This window comes from Empidonax traillii, unplaced genomic scaffold (assembly GCF_003031625.1).
Source record: "Empidonax traillii isolate 1590-97213 ecotype Southwest subspecies unplaced genomic scaffold, ASM303162v1 scaffold601:size890739, whole genome shotgun sequence".
NCBI classification, from domain to species: domain Eukaryota; kingdom Metazoa; phylum Chordata; class Aves; order Passeriformes; family Tyrannidae; genus Empidonax; species Empidonax traillii.
This window is the reverse complement of record NW_020955794.1, coordinates 493,037-512,706: the sequence shown is the minus strand read 5'-3', so window position 1 is coordinate 512,706 and position 19,670 is coordinate 493,037. Positions and strand designations below refer to the sequence as shown.

Genomic DNA, 19,670 nt, shown 5'->3' with positions numbered 1-19,670 from the left:
TGCATAGCACAGTTGAATAACTTTGTGGGCAGTGAGATCACGGTTCAAAAAAAAAAAAAAAAAAAAAAGCAGCAAGATGGGAAACACGCACACGAGCCTATTCATTGTGCTATTTTTACTGCTCCAAAGTCCATGGCACGAACAATGACTCATAAGAGCAGCAAGCCAGGGAAGCACTTGCAAACCAGACAAGCCTTGTTTACTCATTTATTTGTTTGCACTGACTCATTACGTCCTGCAGTGTAAAACCAGTGGGGCTCGAGAGGAAGCACGAGGGAGACTGTTCTGTTTACCCAAGAGCTCTCCCACCCACCCTGCCCCACGGAGATGGAGGAGGGAATATGGGAATACACCTCCTGTGCCCACTCCAGAGAAGCTGGGCTGGAGAGGTGAAAAGCCCCTGCACACCAGTGGGGTGCATTCCCTCTGATGGCTTCACTCTGTCTCACCTTATCAGCATCACAACAGGGTACAAAGAGCAATTAAAACAAGCAATTTTTTTTGCTTAAGTCACACATTGAAATTGTTGCCTTTTTCCCCTCCAGTAGTCCCGATATGAGGTTAACTTTTGGTGGGTCTGTGCAATTATTTTGGGGGGTTTTGGCAAAAAGCGTGCAGTTACGAAAGCAAATCAATTTTCCCATGTGATGCAGCGGTGTTATGGGCCCACAAAGCTCTTAGAATAAGTGTGAAAATAATTAAGAATAATCATATCTGCTTCACCTGAGACATTTTTGTTAAGACATTAAAAAAAGAATTTGTCTGACCAGGCCTAGCCACAGTTTTCTTTGACGAGGTGAAGATGGGGTTGGTTTTGTCTGCTCATACTGGTTGTTTTTGTTGTAGAGCAGGGCTGATGTCAGCACTGAGAGATTAGATAATAGCTCTGTGATTCATATTTAAGGGTGAATAAGACTGAAAGGATTTGGGGAATACCCAGAAATACGGATAAGAGGAAACCACACAGAAGGCACGGCTCAAACAGAAGGAACAGCTGGCATGTAAATCTCAATCCACAGCTACTGATACCCAAAGGCACAGGCAGAACGAAAGAAGTATTTGAAAAACTTGAGTTTGGAAGAGAAAAACGGCCAAAAAGGGGGGAGAGAGAAGTGCAAGAAATAATTAGACACTCAGAGAGTACAGACTATGCCACTTCTTCCCAAAAACTGGCAGCTCTGCTTAAACATTGCACATTCCCTTCACACATTTACGAGCATTAAGGAGCGTATGGAGTACAAAAGTCTGGCACCACAGGCAGCAGGGAAGAACTCCACTTGCAATTAAAAATCCCTTATATTTCCACTGATTTTATGGTAAAGTCAGATGTGACACAAGCAGACTGGTCTCCAGAAATACAGGATAGCCAATATATAGTCATCATACATAGTAATACTTGCTACTGCTGATTCATTTAATCTTCCTTACCTTAACTCTTGTCCAGTCCCTCACACAGAACTATGTAAGGCAGATAGTTTCTTTTGTTCCAATCTAACTTCCTAGCTCACCACACATTCCTAAGACACCAAGTTATCTCTAAAGCATGCACAAAACTGAAATCTTGTCAGGTTCTGTTACTGTCCCACACCCAACATTTTAATACCGTGCTGTTAGTTCTATATTTAATATTAAAGTGGTAGCGGTACCTCTTCTGCAAAGTTAGTTTTCTTGTCAAGCATTTCTCGTAATGTCTGAAGAATTTTAATGCAGAGCTTTTCTTCTTTCTCCATGAGCTTCTTTGTGTGGTTAATCAACCTTAAAGTAAAATATTAAACCTTGAGGAGCGTTGCACGTTGTTGCTAAGCCATACTACAATTCCTTTATGCAAAACTTGCCTGCCACTATATTTTTCCTCAAGGAAAGGAAATAGAAGTAGTCAAGAGAAATCATAATTAAAAAGGAAATGGGACTTTCAAGGTGTTTTTTGTGTCATTTGCATATCTTACTGCCCATACAGTGAATTCTACATCCACTTTTTCTGAGGGTTTCCAGATTAAGATCCGAACTTGCTATTTTCACCCTTTCTTTATTTAAAGGTGACTTACTTTAACCTTCATTTAATGGTAACCAGCACTCCCCATGCATCTCAAAACCTTTAAAAGCTACAACCTTTACACCTTCCAACTTCCACCACGGTTATAACATATTTATGATACAATAAGCAAATGGTATCCAGCCAAAAGGATCATCAAAAACCTTTCATGGAACTGTCCAGAAATACAGGCATTTGGATGAAAAGTAACCTTTGTTTACACTCACACAACAACTTGACAAGCCAGAAAAACAGGGTACATTTCCATCTGCAGCTATGGCTGTGACAGGAGTTTGGATTTTAGTCAGATTAAGCGGGTATTAGAAGGAGTCTTTCTGTCTGTGCAGAGCAGGCCCATGCACAGGTCCCTGCACTCATTCACACATTGCTGGAGGAACGTTTGTGCAACACATGGGCCACATCCATCAGCCCTAGGCATGATTTGATGCTGACTTGGGACAGGAGTTTGGACAGAGGGCATGAGATGGGACAACCCCAAAATTTAGCTTAATTTTTCCAAATATACAAAGTATATTGTTATAACGCTACCCCTGCAGAATATGCAAACAGCCAAGGAATCAGGAGAGCTGCCAAATGCATTCATTTCCCCCAAGTTTTATCTCTGTTTAAATTACAGTTTCTCAAGGGCAGGGGGGGGCATCTCACTTGAGGACTAATAAAAAATTTGCAAGACTCTATTCCAATGCACAGACTGCAAATAAAGCATCTAATAATTCAAGACCAGGTAGGGGTGCCAGTGAACTGTATTTTAAAAGAACTGTTGGCAGTTTAAAATAAAAAAAAAAAATCTATTTGCTCTACCAAAAAAAAAACCTCCAACAAAAAACCACTAGCCCTGAGCCCCCCACTGCTTCATTATGAAGAAAATTCTACTGTGGAAAGTCTCAGTTAATGCTGTAGATTTGGAAAACTTAATAGCAAATGTAGCCCATTGAGAAAACAGAAGTTGAGCCTGCCACAGTTTTAACAAGCTTTTAACATCCCATTTCTAGGTAAGCAAGGCAAGCAACCTCTCTCTCTGCTCCTCTCCAGACCCCTAAACTGCTGAGAAATATAAAACATGTGGCAAAACCCCTCAGTTTAAGTTTTCAATAGTGAACTCAGGCACCTGCATGCTTAAGTCTCTGCTGAAAATCAGGTTTAAGCGCTGCTGAAAATGTTACCTCCCTGTCATCCTTCCCAGCAAAGCAAACAGGCCCCCTCTGCACACCACTTACTTGGACATGAAAGCACCACATCTTATCCTGGCATCGCTCCCCTCGGGGAAAAGGAGCTCCGGACTGTGCAGCACATCAACCAGCACCGAGAACTCGGCCTGCATCATGGGGGTGAACTGCTGCTCCAAGGAGGACACCACGTCCTGGGGAAGAGAGGAGAACGACCTTCAGAGCTGCAGGAGAACAGAGGGTGGTTGGCACTGAACAGGCTCCCCAGGGCAGTGGGCACAGCACCAAGGCTGCCAGAGCTCCAGGAGTGTCTGGATGATCCTCTCAGGCCCATGGTCTGACTCCTGGCACTCTCCACATCTGGCACATATGAGATAAATGCACTGGCACCACTACCCAAGCCATTTGCTGGTTCTGTACCTGCAGTTTTTCTATGATATTCCTGTAATCCCAGGCAGGGCCACCAAGAGCTTCTTTGAAGCGAGGTCCGCTGCGGGCTGACATTCTCCACCCCATGGCTGCCCTCTGCACCATGTTAGAGTGGCTCTTCATGAACAAGGTGTTGACCTGGCTGTCCAAATCCACTGGAATTGCAATCCCACGGTTCTTTGCTTTACCAGGAGAAAAAAAAAAAAAAAAAAGAAGTTAAAATAAGACACATTTACAGTGGCAAAAACTTGAAAATCTAATGAAGGTCAGGGCATGCAAAATCTGAGTGTTCCTGAAGTTAAGGGGCAGGGGGATATCACTTCAATGGGTTTTAAAAACAAGGACCCTAAAAATAAGGAGCCTTATATCTAAAAATAAGGTTACCTAAGATACTACCTACCTACTTCTACCTAAGGGGTAGAATCAGCCATAATCTTGTTAAAGAAAGAAAGCTGCACCAATTTTAATGAGATGGGGATAATTTCTAGCATGTATTTTTATAGATACATTTATTTTTTTAAACAGAAATTTTTTTTTACTAACTTAAAAAAAAAAAAAACCTGATCCAGAGATATTAATAAGAGTAACAAAAAGGAAGATGCATTATTATTTCAACAGCTAGTGTTACTTTATTCAGAAGCAAATTCTAAAATCCTTCTTTCTAGTGGACATATGCACATTTAGCCAATTTATCCCAAGTGCTCTTTGCTTCTTTTCTGTGTATTTCTCCTGTGAAGACCTTGAGAAACCAAGTGCATACAAATTAAACTTGAAAAAGACTGTCTCCTCTTCTCTCTGGGTTTCCTATACTGCCAGGATTGATAGACCCTGGATTCCTGGATGCCACTGCAATATATCCAGTAGTTAATAAACATCTGATAGTTTAACTGATAGTTAAAAAATTTAACCAGTGGGTCTTGGAGCAGCCTGGTCTAGTGGAAGGTGTCCCTGCCCATGGCAGGGGGGTTGGAATAAGATGATATTTAAGGTCCCTTCCAACCCAAACCATTCTGTGATTCCATGATCCATGCAGAAATATCTCTGAGAGATTAGGTCACACTCCAGTGCTTAGGCTCTGTATTCTTTGTCATTTCACTTCATTTCCATGGCACAGTTCATGCTTAATAAAAACTTAGAAGCAAAATGGAGAAGCAGTTCTAGTTCATTTGGAATAACGACTAACAATAATTGATGTTTTTAGTCTTCCTTTCTGAAACAAGGTGAATTTTATAAAAAGCACCAGCCTGTATTGCAGTTCTGCTCAAGGTTTCTGTGAGGCATCTCCCCACCAAGGGAGCTCTGTCAGGGGTACCCTCATCCCTTCGATGGCTCCCACAGGTACAGGGTAGCCTCCTCTGGATTAGGCTGTTCCACTGGGATGGAAGAGAGAGATCTCACCTTCTGCTTCTGGTAGGCACCTTCATTTAAATAGTTTGCCACAGGGAATTGAAAAAAATAAACTTTTTTTTTTTTTTTTTTTAGGTCAAGATGGGAAGAGACAAATTGACTTTTCCCTTCCACTCTCCTTTTGTTTTGAAGGCAGGTTGCTGATTAACATGCAGAAAACGCCACGGATGGCTGGCCATTATTTCTAATGATTGTTTTTTTCCATATTCTCCAACTGGGCTATTTTTCAAAACACATTTGCCCTGTTGGTGCTTACTTTACTAGAGAAGTCCATTAAAGTTCTGCCAGTGTGGGTAGGTGCTGCAGCTTATTAATCCAATTTATTGTGTCCTAATGTCAATCACTGGAATGCTACTGGACAATGCTCACTTCTCAATTAAGTGGAATGCATGTAGAATCCTGATATACTGAAGAATAAATTTAGCAATGGGGAGGCACTCTGTTCAGAGGAAAACCCAGACTTTTGCAGTCCTATAGATGCCATTTGAAGTTAACAACTTCCATCAGTGTCTAAGGAGCAGTCAAGGACTGTGATTGTTCAAAGAGTTGCAGCTAATTAAAACTATCACAAAGAAAACCAGAGAGAGAAAAAAAAAAAACTCCTTTGTTTTGAACAGTTCTTACATGTATAATTCCATTTGTAATTAAGATTTGTATTGGTTGTCAAAGGGCACCGTTGAAGTCTAAGCTATAAACAAAGCCTTTGTCTTCTTGTTCCTTTGCAGCTTGTAGAAAGTTTATCTTTCATTTGTTTCACATTTCATTATTTAAAACAACATGAAACATATTTTTACATTTTGGAAAGCTGATGAACAAATGTGAACATAAATATTTATTTTTAATTTAGGTGTTGTAGGCTGCTTTCCTCTTCAAAATGTGTCAATCTCCCCTAAAGTATCAACATCAAATATTTAAGAGCATGTTTATTTTTGTTCCACTTAGAAATACTTTTGGACGGCACTCAAACTTGCAAAGTAGGGTTAGAGCTGGGAGACAAAGGAGCTGAGAGGGGATAAAATTCTGTCTTTCATCTGATTAGTGAACTTGGGAAAAAAGCAAATGGCTGTATGTACGGTGCTACCACAAGTATCCAGCAGGATACCCTACCAGGATGGACTAGAACATGGATTCCATTATCCCTGTGGGTCCAACCCAGAATATTCTGTGACTCTGTGATGTCTTCAGCAAAGGTAAATTCTGTCCTGCAGCGAAGGGCTAGTCCCAAGCTTTTATACTGCCCAATTCCTACACCCAGGGCACGGTGCACAGGGCTGATTACACCCTGAACACACAACACCGTTTCCCCAGTGCCAGAGGAAATGGAATTCGCTGGGAAATCCCCCAATTGTGCCATCAGCAAGAGCCACACTTGAGCCAAGCACAGGGGACCCATGGAAATGGGAGGAGACAAATCCAGCCAGGTTGCAGTAACACGTTCTGCTCCGTGCTGGATGGGGCTGTGGGCACCCAGTGCATCAGCAGCTTTGCTTCCCCTTGCTGTTCGAACAATGAAAAAGTACTCTGGGGCAAGGACTCAAAAGAAAAGGGACTCAACATTAATGCTGAGAATCAAGTAGCTAAACATCCAGCCTCTCTCCACGAGCGAGCGAGACTCCCCCGCAGCCCCAGGAGCACATCCAGCTGCTCCCAGAAAGGCTGGAAGGGGCAGAGGTGTTATCTGGTTAAATTACCTGCAATGTATCTCTCTGCACAGAAGCACCCCAATTGGACCTATTTCAGGAATGCTTGCTGAAGTGCTGTCCTTTCACTGTGCTCCTTGCCTGAGCATCAGTTTAGCTCTTAGGATTTCCAGGAAGTGGCCCTTGCCTGTAATTTTCCTTGGAAGCCCACTCTTCGGAATAATCTACCTTGCCGTGGGGAGCCTTGCTGTTCTTGCTATTTCCACCCAGTGCTCCCTCATTTTAAATTTCACTCCATTACCCTTTTGTAACATATACAAAACACAACAGCATTTTCGTGGCCTCACAGCTCTTCCAGTGCACTTCCCAAACCATCCCTGGGGTGTGTTTTTGGGGGCACCCGCAGGTGTTTCACCCCTTGCAGCACCAGGTGTGGGTCATGAAAAAGCCACAGCTGTGCCTGGCTGTGAATTCAGCCTTTCCTCTCCTTGCTGCTTACACCCCTCTGGTAGCTGCAGACAGCTATATCATGTTCTCCCACACTTCCCAGTTGTCACGTAACGGGAGCGAAGCATATTTAGTTCAATTAATTTTGTTCCATAAATCAGTCCCTCCAGCTCCTTAATCATTTGCTGACTGCTTAACAAATGCATTTGGATGGAGAGACACTAATGCTAGAGACAGCAAGACTTTTTAAGGGAAATAAAAGCTTTGTGTAGACAAGACATAAACCTGCCAGTCTTGTACCCTTCACTTGGATGTTTTTTGTTTCCGACGGAAAATCTACACTAAAATATTTATCAGCCTGTAAAAAGATCATCATTGAATTTTTCTTGCAATTAGGGAAACACAAACAGTTAAAATAGAATAAAATATGTGCTTCATCTGAAATGTTATTCTTCTCGCTGTCAAAAAAGTAACAACAGGATAATTATTTTATTTGAACTAAAAATTGAAAATGAAGGTCTAGCTTTTTAGAAAATGGAAATCAGGTTTTAAAACTCAAATGGGAAGCGTAAGAAACGTATTTTCAGGACTGAAAAAAAAATTGTTATAGGAAAATTCATCTATATGGGCATTAAAATATGCATGATAATTCCAAAGAAGCAATAAAACGTGACCTAGATCTTATGTTTAATGTTTCCTGTTTTTAATTTGTCAGGGAAAAGTAAGGGGCTTTAGAGGGAATAAAAGCATGGTCAGGAAGAACCACGGGAGAGTTTTTTTGGATTCTGTACAAAAGGGGTATTGGTGACCTGAAATTAGGGAATAAATACTCGAGTAGAAAGGACTTCACTACTCCTTCAGACCATCTGTTCTCTGTTACAGACAACCCATGTTCTTTAATATCTTTGGGAAAATTTATGGAGCCCCACTTAAAATGAAGGGAGCTTATCTTGCCATCCCTCCCCTCTCCATTTTCTCTCAGCCCCTTGACCAAGGACATCCTTCCAAAGTTGGTTCCAATCCTCTGATTTACAATCTAAATTTATCTCCGTTATTTACAACCTCCCGTAATTTATGTCCAGTTGGTTTTGGGTCAACACTGTCCTTCAGCTTAAATGTCTCTGTGGCTATTTATCTTCTTAAGTACTTTTAAAGAGCAAAAACACAGGCCTCTGTTTTGGCAGGAAAAACACATGGGGCTTTCTCAGTCCCTTCTTGTAACACAGTTCTCCTTTCCCCTGACCATCACAGTAGTGCTTCCTCTGTACCTGTTCCAGTTTTGGGAAAATGGCAATCTTACATGCCTTGCCTCCAATTCTGGAGGATGGAAACAAGGATTCTCTGTTTGCCTCTCCTGCACATCATCCTAGAATATAATCTGATAATGACTCACGTGATTTGGCTTGCTAACAGGGTTTTTTTTATAAAGGGTTTGCCAAGAAACACAGTCTAACAAAATGCAGGTTTCCTATCTGCTACTGTTTAGTCATCTGGGAAATTCCAATTATTTCATTAGTGGTGGTCACAGCACAGCCACACACAGGCTGCATCCTTGGGATACACACAATAGCAGAGGGAAGATGCAGTGTACAAAAACCTAAGTGGGAAAAGCCAATGGATACTACAGAGACAAGAAAGAGGATAACACAACTGCATTTGCCCTTGTAACAGAAAACCGGTGCTCCAAGGTGAAGATAAAGGAATCACCACTTAATTGAGAAGCAAAGACAGTTCTCTTTTCATGCCCTGAAAGACAGACCCTGCTCCAATACAGTTTAGGATATGCAATTTAAGATATACAAACTTTAGGTGTGAGGGCAGGTGATATTCCCCAATCCTTCCATAAATGGAAAGTAGATGGTTTAAAATGCAAACACCGAGATGCCTCCAAGCCTTCCCAACCTTGCAAAGACTATAAAATGCAGGAAGACTATAAAATGCAGGAACTGATAAAGAATTCATTTCAAATAAATTAAATGGTTAGATGTCTTAGTTTCTCGGTTTTCACAAAGGTCTGGGAACCTTTTAAACGTTTTGCATTTGCCACTGTTTTATCAGAGCTGTTTTGATCATTCATTTTTTTTGGACTGCATTTTCAAGCAAAAGCTCAGTCCTATGTAATAACAGAGAAAAAACCAAAAGTGATATATGTCTCGTGTTAATTCTCATTACTGTGATAACCTGCCTCAGAAATCCACAAGAACCAGACACATTAATACACGTATATTATTTCCCAGGTGTTTCTATTCATGCCAGGAGGCCAAATGTTTACTGGGCAATAAAAAAACGGGTGCACATTGGTGTCCATGTTGGATACCAGTCTTGGATATCCAGCTTGGAGCCACAGAGGAGTCTGCTGAGGAAGAGGAACTGCGCTTCCTGCTGAACTGGAGGCAGGAAACTACCTGGAGACAAAGCAGCAAGTGAAGCTTGAAAAGCTCATGCAGTTTTTTCCCTGGTGGTCAAGTGGAGTTGAAGTACCAGGGATATCAGGAAAAAAAAAAAAAAGTCTTCTGCAACGTGTCATTTTGCTGTCCTGGAAGATAATGCACATTCTTACAGTGCTCATCAGAAGGCAGATGGAATGATGTTAAGCTCTGGAGGCAATAGTTGCATCCACCTGCCAGCAACAAAGTAGTAAGCACTGAGCAAAATAAATGCTTAAACTTACTCTGAAATGGGTCTTTTTAAAAGTGCAACATTATATGGATCTTTGGTATCTTGGGAAATCTGTGGATGCGCTTTCTTCCTCCTGAGATTCATTTCTAAATCCAGGGCAATGACACAGCAACACACACCAAAAAAAATCATGTTTGTTCTTTCAACTCCATACTGCACTTGTGTTCCATCAGAAGTCTTTGGTGCCTGCTATAAATCTGTCCAGTACTCCACATCTCTCTGATTTAGGCAAAATCTCTTCACTGTTTTTGTTTTAGGTTGTTTTTTTTTTTTTTTAAGTCCTGCTGTGAAACATGAAGGCCTGAACATTAAAGCTGTCCGACTCTCAAGTCAGAAGAGGAAAATAAAAAGGGCAGAAGGGTGCTTATAGATGCCTAGCCAAAATCCAAACCTGGTCCACATACACAGCCAGCAAAAGAGGCACAAGAAGGCTGCTTTTGCCATGGAAGATACCTCTGGCTTCTCAAAGCCAAGCACCATTTTGGGTGGTGGAACACCCAATCACAGAAGGTCCTCAACTCTAAAAGCCTCTGGTACCCCCAGCTGGGGCAGTTTTTCCAAATATTGCCACAAAAAAAGGGCAGGACTGCTCAATCAGCCCAGTCAAGACACGTTTGACACTGTGCCTAAAAATACTGAGCATCACCAGCAGTTAAAATCTCCACTCAAGAGCCGAACTTTTGCACAAGGGTGTTTCTCAAATCACCTTCTACTTCTTCTCCTGCTAACTTGCTCTTTGGGAAACCAACCCCCCTCACCTCTTCCCTTCCACTCCCTTTCTGCACTGTCAAAATAAAACACTAAATAAAAACACGCGGCAATTTTCTAACACGACGCACTTTTGCCGTGCTCGACTTTGCCACTAATGATGAATCCCTGATGATTACGATAACATGGGCAAGGAAATCAGCAGTGTGGCTGCTGGCATGTGCTTTCAGGGAGCAGCTCTGAGGCTGCCAGCCCACTGCAGTCCCAGGGGTTGCCCAGCCTCCCTGCCCTGCTGCTGGGGGCTCCCAAAGGAGGGCACGGGGCGATGCCCTTCAGCGACAGCTCTGCTCTGCCACGCCTGAGAGCGCCCAAGGCACGGCCTGGGGTCCCAGGGGTGGGAAGCCAGAGCAGCAAGAAAGAGGCTGGACCCACAGGACAGCACAAGAGCTTATTTATAAAACACCAGCTGTAAAACACCTCCATAAAATGGAATGACAGAAAGGACTGTAGCGGAGGTAGAAATTCTAAAACCAAAGAGGGAAGCAAGTCACACATGTGAAGAAGAATCCAGCTATATCAGCCATGACATGCTGTAGGGCTTTCCCCTTGGCTCCTCTAGGAGACTTCCCACCACCAGCAGCCCTTTCCCATGCTGGCACACCTGGCCATAAAGCTGGATCTGCCTTCCCTTAAGGGGACCCCATGGTTTCCCTGTCAGGCTGATATGGGGACGATTTCAGGTTGGCTGTATCACCACTACAGAATCACTTAGGTTGGAAAAGACCTTTAAGATAGAGTCCAACCAGTAACCTAACAGTGCCAAGTCCACCACTAAATCAATCCCTGAGTGCCACATCTGCACACCCTTCAAATACCTCCAGGGTTGGTGACTCAACCACTTTCCTGGGCAGCCTGTTCCAACGCCTGACAACCCTTTCCATGAAGAAATGTTTCCTAATATCCAATCTAAACGTCCCCTGGTGCAGCTTGAGGCTATTTCCTCTTGCCCTAGCACATGGGAGAAGAGAAAGCGCAGCGAGACCCTGGGCCTGACTCATCCGTAAATCACCAGAGCTCTGGACAGCTGTAATTTGCTGTGAATTTTTCATGCTGAAATCAGCTGTGTGCTGCAGGCACGGAGCCAAATGGAAAATAAACCCATGCTCAGGAGTCTCCAAATGCCCTCATCTTGGTGAGACAACACAGCGACCTCTCTGAGCTAGAATTTGATTTGAGGTGCAGCTCTAGAGAAATGAAGACACTGAGCTGTTTAGGAGCACAAGAGGGTGTGCTTGGGTCTCAAAAATACTCTCACCTGCCCTACTTCTTTCCCCCTTTCTCCAGACTCCCAAAGGAAGTGATTTATTGATGACTGCTTCCAGAACTGCCAGAGAAGGGCAAGGACATAAGTGTTGAACACACAAGCAAGGATCTGTAGGGATGGAGCTGTATGGGAGACTGCAGTAGCTGCAGCATAAAGGAAATAAAATGTCTTTAACTTCCAAAGTTCTCTTGCCAGATGGATCCATAATTAAATCATTTGCACAACAAATAAAAGAATTGAAGGTTGCTGAAGTTTTTAGGTAACTGCTTATTCTCACTCACACAAAAAAAGTTAATGAGATGTTTTGGCTGAAATATTAAATGATACTTCTGTAAAGCTATTCCAAAAACCTAAATTTAGAGTTTATTGTTACAATGCCACAGATGCTGCAGATGGCTAAGGGACTCTCTCCTGTTGTTTTATCATTACTTATTAATACTTTTTAAAAAAGGTATCAACAATAGAATTTAGCCAGTTCCTATGTATCTCTGCCTCTTACTCAGATTTTCATTCACACTGAGTTGAACCTTAGTAATCAGCATCACTGACTTTTAGAAACTATTCTGAATAACCCTTTTCTTCTGTCATGGCAGAAAACTTAAAACTGTATTTACAGAAATTTAACAGAATGAACTTTTGCCACTCTTAGCCATGTACTGGTGAAGAATATTTTTTACTGTAAGATAAGAAGTTTTCAATCCCCATCTCCTTGATGGGACAAAATCTGAACAAGCCCAGGACTGCCTGACAATATTAATGCATCTCCCAGGAACTGAAGAGAAAAATGATGGGTGTTCTCCAGTACACAATTGCTCCTTACAACAGCTTGTGCAAATGCAGCCCAGCACGACTGAAAATGGCCCAGTTTCTCGTGGAATCACAGAATGGTCTGGATTGGAAGGGACCTTAAGGATCATCTCATGTCCACCTCATGGACAGGAACACCTTTGCTTATGTTGTGTTTTAATATCTTAACTTGCTTGATACTGAAAAGTCAAAATCATCAAAAGATTCAACCATGAAATTAAAACTGATGACTGAAAGTGCAATCATCACTCACTTGGCTAGTTCATCTCTCTGACCTACAGGTTTCACCTTAACAACCCTATTTGATGAGACAGATTTGAGTGGGTTACAAAAAGAAGGAAGAATTCGGCCTCAGAAAGTGGGATTTCTGAAATCACAACTCCAGAAGGGTAGAGTCAAATTAAACCCTGGTAAACCTCAAGCCTGAACTCTAAAACGTGAAGAACAATGATCAAAAGCAAAACCTGGCACCTACCCACTTCAGCCAAAGTCTTGATACACGACTCCACTGAGGCTTTCTGCGTTGGGTTTGGCCAGGTACAGTTGTAAATTCTAAAAGCAGACTGCAGCAGCTGAATAAAAACAGGCTGGTGTGTCTGAAAACAAAGAGATAAACACGGAATTTTTACCCTTCAGGATCTCCCCACAGCTGCCATAGGGTCTGACACAACATAAACCAAGGGGTTTTTAGCTTATAGACTGATGTCACAGCTCCATTAAAATTCTCTTTGAAGTTTAGGACTGGTGGAAACACAAATCAATGCTGCACCTCTAAAAAAGGCCAAATCACGCAGTTTGTCCTCAGACTGACAGGCAAACACAAGAGAGAGCAAGAAGGACAGGGGAATCTTCCCAGTTCTCAGGTATGTGTCCCTTCTGTCAGGGGACTCAGCACTTTTCTCACACAAATACAGACACAGGCCATTATTCTGCAAGGATCCCCCTCTAATGAATTCAACAAGAGCCAGATGTAAATCTGACCACACTGAGCTGGCTGCTGGTTCAGAGATGTAAGTGATTAAATTGAGTGTTTTAAAGAGGAATTAAGCTGCTAGTCAGTGGCATGAGAGGGGACAGAGACATTAAAGGAGGATGAAAAGATACAGCATTCCTATGCAGGGAACAGAAGGCATCTCATTAAAGAACCGAATAACATATTTGTCTGTGTCTCTTTTCCTTACCTGGAGGCTGGTGCTGTTGTCTGAAAATGGAGAATTGAAGAAGCCACTCACAATGTTCATTACAGGCTCAGTGACATATTTCTCCAGAGATGTGTCTGCATGTTTACGATCCGTGGTCGTGTTGCAAACCTGAAGGGAAGAAGGAGGAAACAAGGGGATTTAGTTCTTTTCAATGAGCAAGTTTTACTGTCTTGTATTTATTACAACACATCTGATATTTCTTCTTAATATAAACCCGAATTTTTTAAATGTAAATTCTTTCAGGGATGACTATCTTAGCGCTCAAGCTCTATTTGGGAGAGCTTATGTTTCTTCATGGAGGTCCACACTGTCTTTTGAATACCCTTTTCTCTTCTGGACTAGCTCTTTCTGGCTGGCTGGCTGTTCTTTCCCACACCATGAAGAAAAGATCCCCCTAAAGCAGCACACTGCAAGCCACTTACACATTTAGACAGATTCAAGAAGAAAATGGACCTTTCCTCCCATTGTGGGGCTGGTTGGAAGAAGCTTTAGAGACAGATGAGACATAAACAACTGAGGTTAGAAAGATTTCATGCAATGTTTAACTTCTCTTTACAATTACTCACCACGACTGGGTGGCAAAGGCGAAGCAGGAAAAATTTAAACGTTTTTTTCAGGAAAAATGTTTAAAAAGAGGTAAAGAAAGGAAAGAGCATAGTCAATACAGCAGCCTTTAGGATTGTACTGCAAGACAGGCAGCATTACTTAGGGAAGCCACAGGGGGACAATACAAAAGCCAAGCTAAAACAATGAAAGAAGGGAATGGATGGTACCAGGACAACTCTGGAGCACAGAACGATGATTAAATGGTGGGAGGACGTGGGAAGGTTTGTACAAAAGATTCCTGAAGACTCCCTTCGGTGCAACACTAAAAGTTTGTTGCTACATAAAGATGTCACACTTAAAGAAAGGAAAAAAATTACTGGGGTGGATTACATCCTTCAGTATTTCCTTTATTTCTCTTCAGCACTTGTGAACATCCACACAGGGTCACGTTGACTTTGCATACGTCATTGTACAGAGTACTGAAAGGAGTCTACAGAGAGTCAAACACAGTGAGAAAGGCAAGACTGGACAAATCAAGAGTACAGGCTGTAGTCACACTGTGTCTTTTTTAAACAGCCTTTAAATAAGCAGTTCTAGTCACGTTTGACAAGGAACGAAGGCAAAGTTGTTTTCTCTTTCGCCAAAGACGACTGCAGCGTTCTGGGGGACCTATGCAAAAGCAGAATTTATTTTGTGCACAGACTCCTGGGGGAGCATTGCATTACTTTCTGTGCCCTTAACACACAGCCACGAAGCTGAGTGGTACACACTTACCACTGCACTGAAGTCCAGAGAAGCTGAGTGAGTTGCTTAAGGTCACAGAGAAAAAGTTGGTGACAGAAGCAGGAAGATAACCCACAGCACCTGAATCTCACACGGGGCAAAGATTCTCTCTAATTACACGTTGCCACTGTCACACTTGGAGGCTACAGGACAGCAATTTCACCAGGAAATGTTTTAGGGAAGGTTACTGATGTGACATCCCAAAGCACTCGTGTTCAGGGAACACAGAAGCACCTTGGCTCTAACACACAAGCACTGTCATGTGGTAGGCAGAGGAATAAGCAGAGACACCTTGAGACCTAGAGAAATGAGGCATCTCGAGGAGCTTTGCTTGTCTGCTCATCTAAAATGTGTCACACAAGTCATGCCTCCATATAGTGCATTTTTTATCACCTCAGGAAAGGAAAGATTTTGGTCAGAGAAGCAGCAGTGGCTAAACTGAAAGAGCAAACTCTTCAGCCCTTGGGTTTTGGGGAAAGCGTGACACCGCTATCACCCCCAGTCCTCACGATGATTCAGTTAATGATCAAAACTTGTCTCAACAACAACAATAACAAAATGAGAGATCATAGAACTAAAAACCTCTCAAAGTTCTTCTGCTTTTAATTCATCTGCATGCCAGTTCTGGCTGGAACCAGCAGCTCTGAGGCTCAGCACTTGCAATCCCAACGGGAAGACAGGGAGCTGTGCACTGCTAGCACGGAGAATTCAGAAATCACCAGAACTAAATTCCAAAACACTTCTAAGCTTTCCCCTTTCAGTTGCCTGAAAAGCAGAGCCATGTGTGTGGGGATGCCACTCTGCTCCAACAGCGGTCTGAAAAATTCCCAGCGCAGAAGCAATTTGGAAATCCTCTCATTTGTTCTCATCCCTCTGCCCTTTGGGGACCGTAAGATCTTTCTCCGTGGAAGAAAACCACCCCTGAAATGCATGAAATGGAGATGAGGATTGAGAAAACAGCGTTTAAAAAGCCCCTTAAGAGGCTTTGGGACCGAAACTCAGATGAATAACACTTCAGAAAAATTCTGCAGTGAAAGCCAGGGTGTCTTTACAGCTGTCAGATCCTGGTTCTTCCTTTAATCCTGCTCAGACTACACAGCTGCTGACTTACAGGCTGGGCCACACGCAGGAAAGGGAAGCCTTTCCTTCAGCAGCAGAAGCACCCACTTTGCTCAGCGCAGCGCTGCAAAGTCACACACAGGAGAAAGTAGGTTGGCAGAAGCTGCAGGAACAGGGTGTGTTTGAAAGAGCGACTGCTTTTGGCAAACCCAATTTACGCACGAATCCGCCTCGTGCCTGCTTTGCAATGTATCACATTGTTGAAAGAAAAATGACAGTTGGGGGCTAAATATTTCCTTCCTCAATCCAGAAACAGTCTAAAAAAATTCGTGGGTTTTTTTGGTTTTTTTTTTAATACATAACTATATATATATATAAAACCCCAAAAGGAATCTAACCTGAGGATAACACACTCTGTCTTTCACCTTAGTGCTCTAATAACAGACTCAGGCTCAAAGCTCACAAACTCACCCACTGACAGGCATTTGTAGCAGCTGAAAGAAAAGCATTTCCCCTTCCCCCATGCAAAAGCATCCCTTTTAGCTCACTGGAACACAGAGGATCAAAGGGCTCTTTTTCTAAATGCTTTGAAAGCTATTGTAACATCTTTCATGAGGCTGACAGCCTTCTAACTGTCCTGATAGCTACAGAACGCTGATGTATTTATAACACATGGGCTCTGTCTGGGCTCCAGAACACCAAACCTGAACAAATACACTCAATAACCTGGAAAATACGGCTGTACACGGGGAGCTGGCTGGAGAGCAGGACAGGCCAGAGCACTTCTGACATGCTCTCATAGCTCTTTTAGCCATTAACCAGGAAATAAAGAGGACTAATTAGGCATCTGCCCCGAGGGCTTTGCAGGAGAGCAAAATAAAACTGCTTTTTGGCCACCCAGCAGCACCTGCACACCAACAGCACCTGCACACAAAATACAGTGCTAATCACACACTCAGTGTTCACCTCTGAAGACCTGGAGTCTAATTTCTCTCGTGAGAAGGGAATGTGAAAGCCAGCCCGGTGTTTGCTGCCATCAGGACAACCCTGTGCATCGTTTAGCACAGTGCAGTTTGTCTCCAGGCTCAGGAGGGGAAATGTGGACAGAGCCCTCTTTTTACACGTCTGTTTGTAGCTCAAGGGCACAGAAAATTGGTCACGTTCAAGGGCTGGGGAGGAGGGGATGGTCTGTTTGGAGGGTCAGGGTCAGGACGCGTCAGGAAAAGGCGACTCAGAAAGGGAATTAAACAGGAGAAAATACTTCTGGGGGTAAAACCAGCAAGGTTAAAAGTCAGAATGCCCCTCTCCAAGGATGTTTCTGATCTTAATTTTCAGCAGAGGTTGGTTTGTCCAGAAGGGCTTTCACTTTATAACACATCCACAGAGGCAAGACAAACAGCAAGAAAACAGGGTTTGTCGAGGACTAATTACTGCTGAAAATGGCTACCAGCAGAAAGAGAGAGCACAAACATCCCTGCCTTAACCTGCTCACGGGAAAAAAAAAAGAAAGGAAAGAAAAAACCCAACCACTTCTAAGTTTCACAGAGCAATGAACAGCTCCCAGTGCCTATCACAGAGCACAACTGTTTGCAGCACTCTTCTTTTAGCCAGAATTCATGGTATTTTCTCCCAACAGGTCTCATAGAAATTATTTTGTGGCACACTATTACTTTGGGGTGCATGTCAGCTGCAGGAGTGAATTGAGATTCTTTAACCTTTTTTTTTTCTTTGTTTCAACAAAGTGAAGAATGCAAGAAGTGAGAACTTCAGTATTATAAAATGTAATGGACCACAGAGTGGAAAAAGATAGGCATCTGCTATCACAACATGCTCTGTAACATCTCCAAAACACTGTCCAGCATCAAGGATCAAATACAGCCCAGCAGCCACCAAAAACCTGTGGCAGAAGTGAGATTAAAGAGGGAACATAAGCCAAAGAACACCTTGATCCCCGATCCTCACTGGAACAACAAAATGAAGGAAGAGATTACAGATGTGGGGGTTTGTTTTAGTGACATGTAACACGTGCTCTCAAAAGATGTAAAGGCTCTCAGCCCTGTACCTGCACTCAGTTTATTTTTCTGGAAGGAAAGAGAAATCTGCCCTTTTAGAAAGAGAAGACTGCTAGTAATTAACAGGTTAAGTGATGATAAAAACAACAAACCACTCTTAGCCTATTGTCAACCGTGAATAAAAATAGTCAGCAAAATAAAATAACTTCACCAAATACATTTAACATGTTGTGAAGCTCACCCTTGCCATGTCAACAAGGAAGTTCTCAAATAGCTTCCAGATATGGTTACTGGCATAGATTTCTTTCATTTCCACTTCAGTGTCCACGTAACAGTGGTTAACAAAATTAACATAGGCAATTTTCACCTGCAGGAACAACAGAAACACAATCAGTATAAAACAGAACAGTAAAAACAATTTTATCTGCGAAAATACCGAACACTAAAGATGATCCTTCCAGTGCCAACAAACATTAATAACCACAATAATGTGTATGTTTGGTACTGAAGATTTAAGGAGAAGCACGGTAGCACATGACTTAATGGACTCACTGAGAGATCACATGAAGAAAAATGAAGAGGTTTTGCAAACATTTTCACTCTGATGACTAAACCCCCATGAAACAACCCAATAATAATTCTGATATTTAATACGATATTAAGGCTAGAAGGGTCTGGCTCCAAATCCAGGAGCTGTCAAAATGCAGGACACCCCTGCACTTGCTGGGTAGACTGTGGTGGGTTGATGCCTTGTGACAGGGCTTGCCAAATATAAAATAAAAAGTCTCTGGCAGAGCTGGGACTGCAGTCCCTGTCTTCCCACAGTGCTAATGCAGCACTTTGGGATCTAAATGAAAGAGAAAAGGTTGTGGAGCACTGGGACTGCAGCAAGAGCAGCACAAGGTTTCAGAGGAGGACTGCAGTTGCACTGCTCTCCAGCATTGTAAGTCTGCTTTGCACACAGCATAAAAATGGACAGCCAGAGCCTGAAATGTATAGATTAAATACAAACATATGCAGATGCACTGGAAATTTCCTGTCACAGTCAAAGGAGACGAGATAGTTGTGTATGTTTAATGCAGTCAGGAGAAAACTCAGATCAGACCTTCAGGTTTCATTCGTTTGTTTTTTTTTTTATTTAATTATAATCTGTTGAAATGAATGTTAGGAGGAACTTCTGAGCAAAATCAAACATTTTTCTTTTTAATATAAGAATCAGTTGATCACAAGGGGACTTTTCCACGGCACAGAGAGAGTTTCAACGCCTGCAGGTCCCAGTTCAGCTGCTGTGAGTCCCATTTTTCCATCAAATAATATCCCAGCCCTACTGAAGTGTGACAGGTAGCAGCTACAGAATTGTGCCTCCACATGCAGCGAGTAAAAACATTTGCTGGACTGCAATTAAATT

The 19,670-nt window shown here is 42.5% G+C and overlaps 1 protein-coding gene across 2 annotated transcripts in view; it reads right to left on the bottom strand.

Moving 5' to 3' along the window:
• ITPR2 (inositol 1,4,5-trisphosphate receptor type 2) overlaps window positions 1-19,670 on the bottom strand; it is a 206,391-nt gene that overhangs the window by 110,883 nt on the left and 75,838 nt on the right. For both annotated transcript variants that reach the window (XM_027898520.1, XM_027898521.1), the window contains 6 exons: window positions 18,504-18,629; window positions 13,842-13,970; window positions 13,136-13,256; window positions 3,640-3,830; window positions 3,271-3,413; window positions 1,647-1,755 (listed from right to left, as the gene is read on the bottom strand). In XM_027898520.1, coding sequence (XP_027754321.1) covers window positions 1,647-1,755; window positions 3,271-3,413; window positions 3,640-3,830; window positions 13,136-13,256; window positions 13,842-13,970; window positions 18,504-18,629 — 819 coding nt within the window. The remainder of the gene's footprint in view (window positions 1-1,646; window positions 1,756-3,270; window positions 3,414-3,639; window positions 3,831-13,135; window positions 13,257-13,841; window positions 13,971-18,503; window positions 18,630-19,670) is intronic.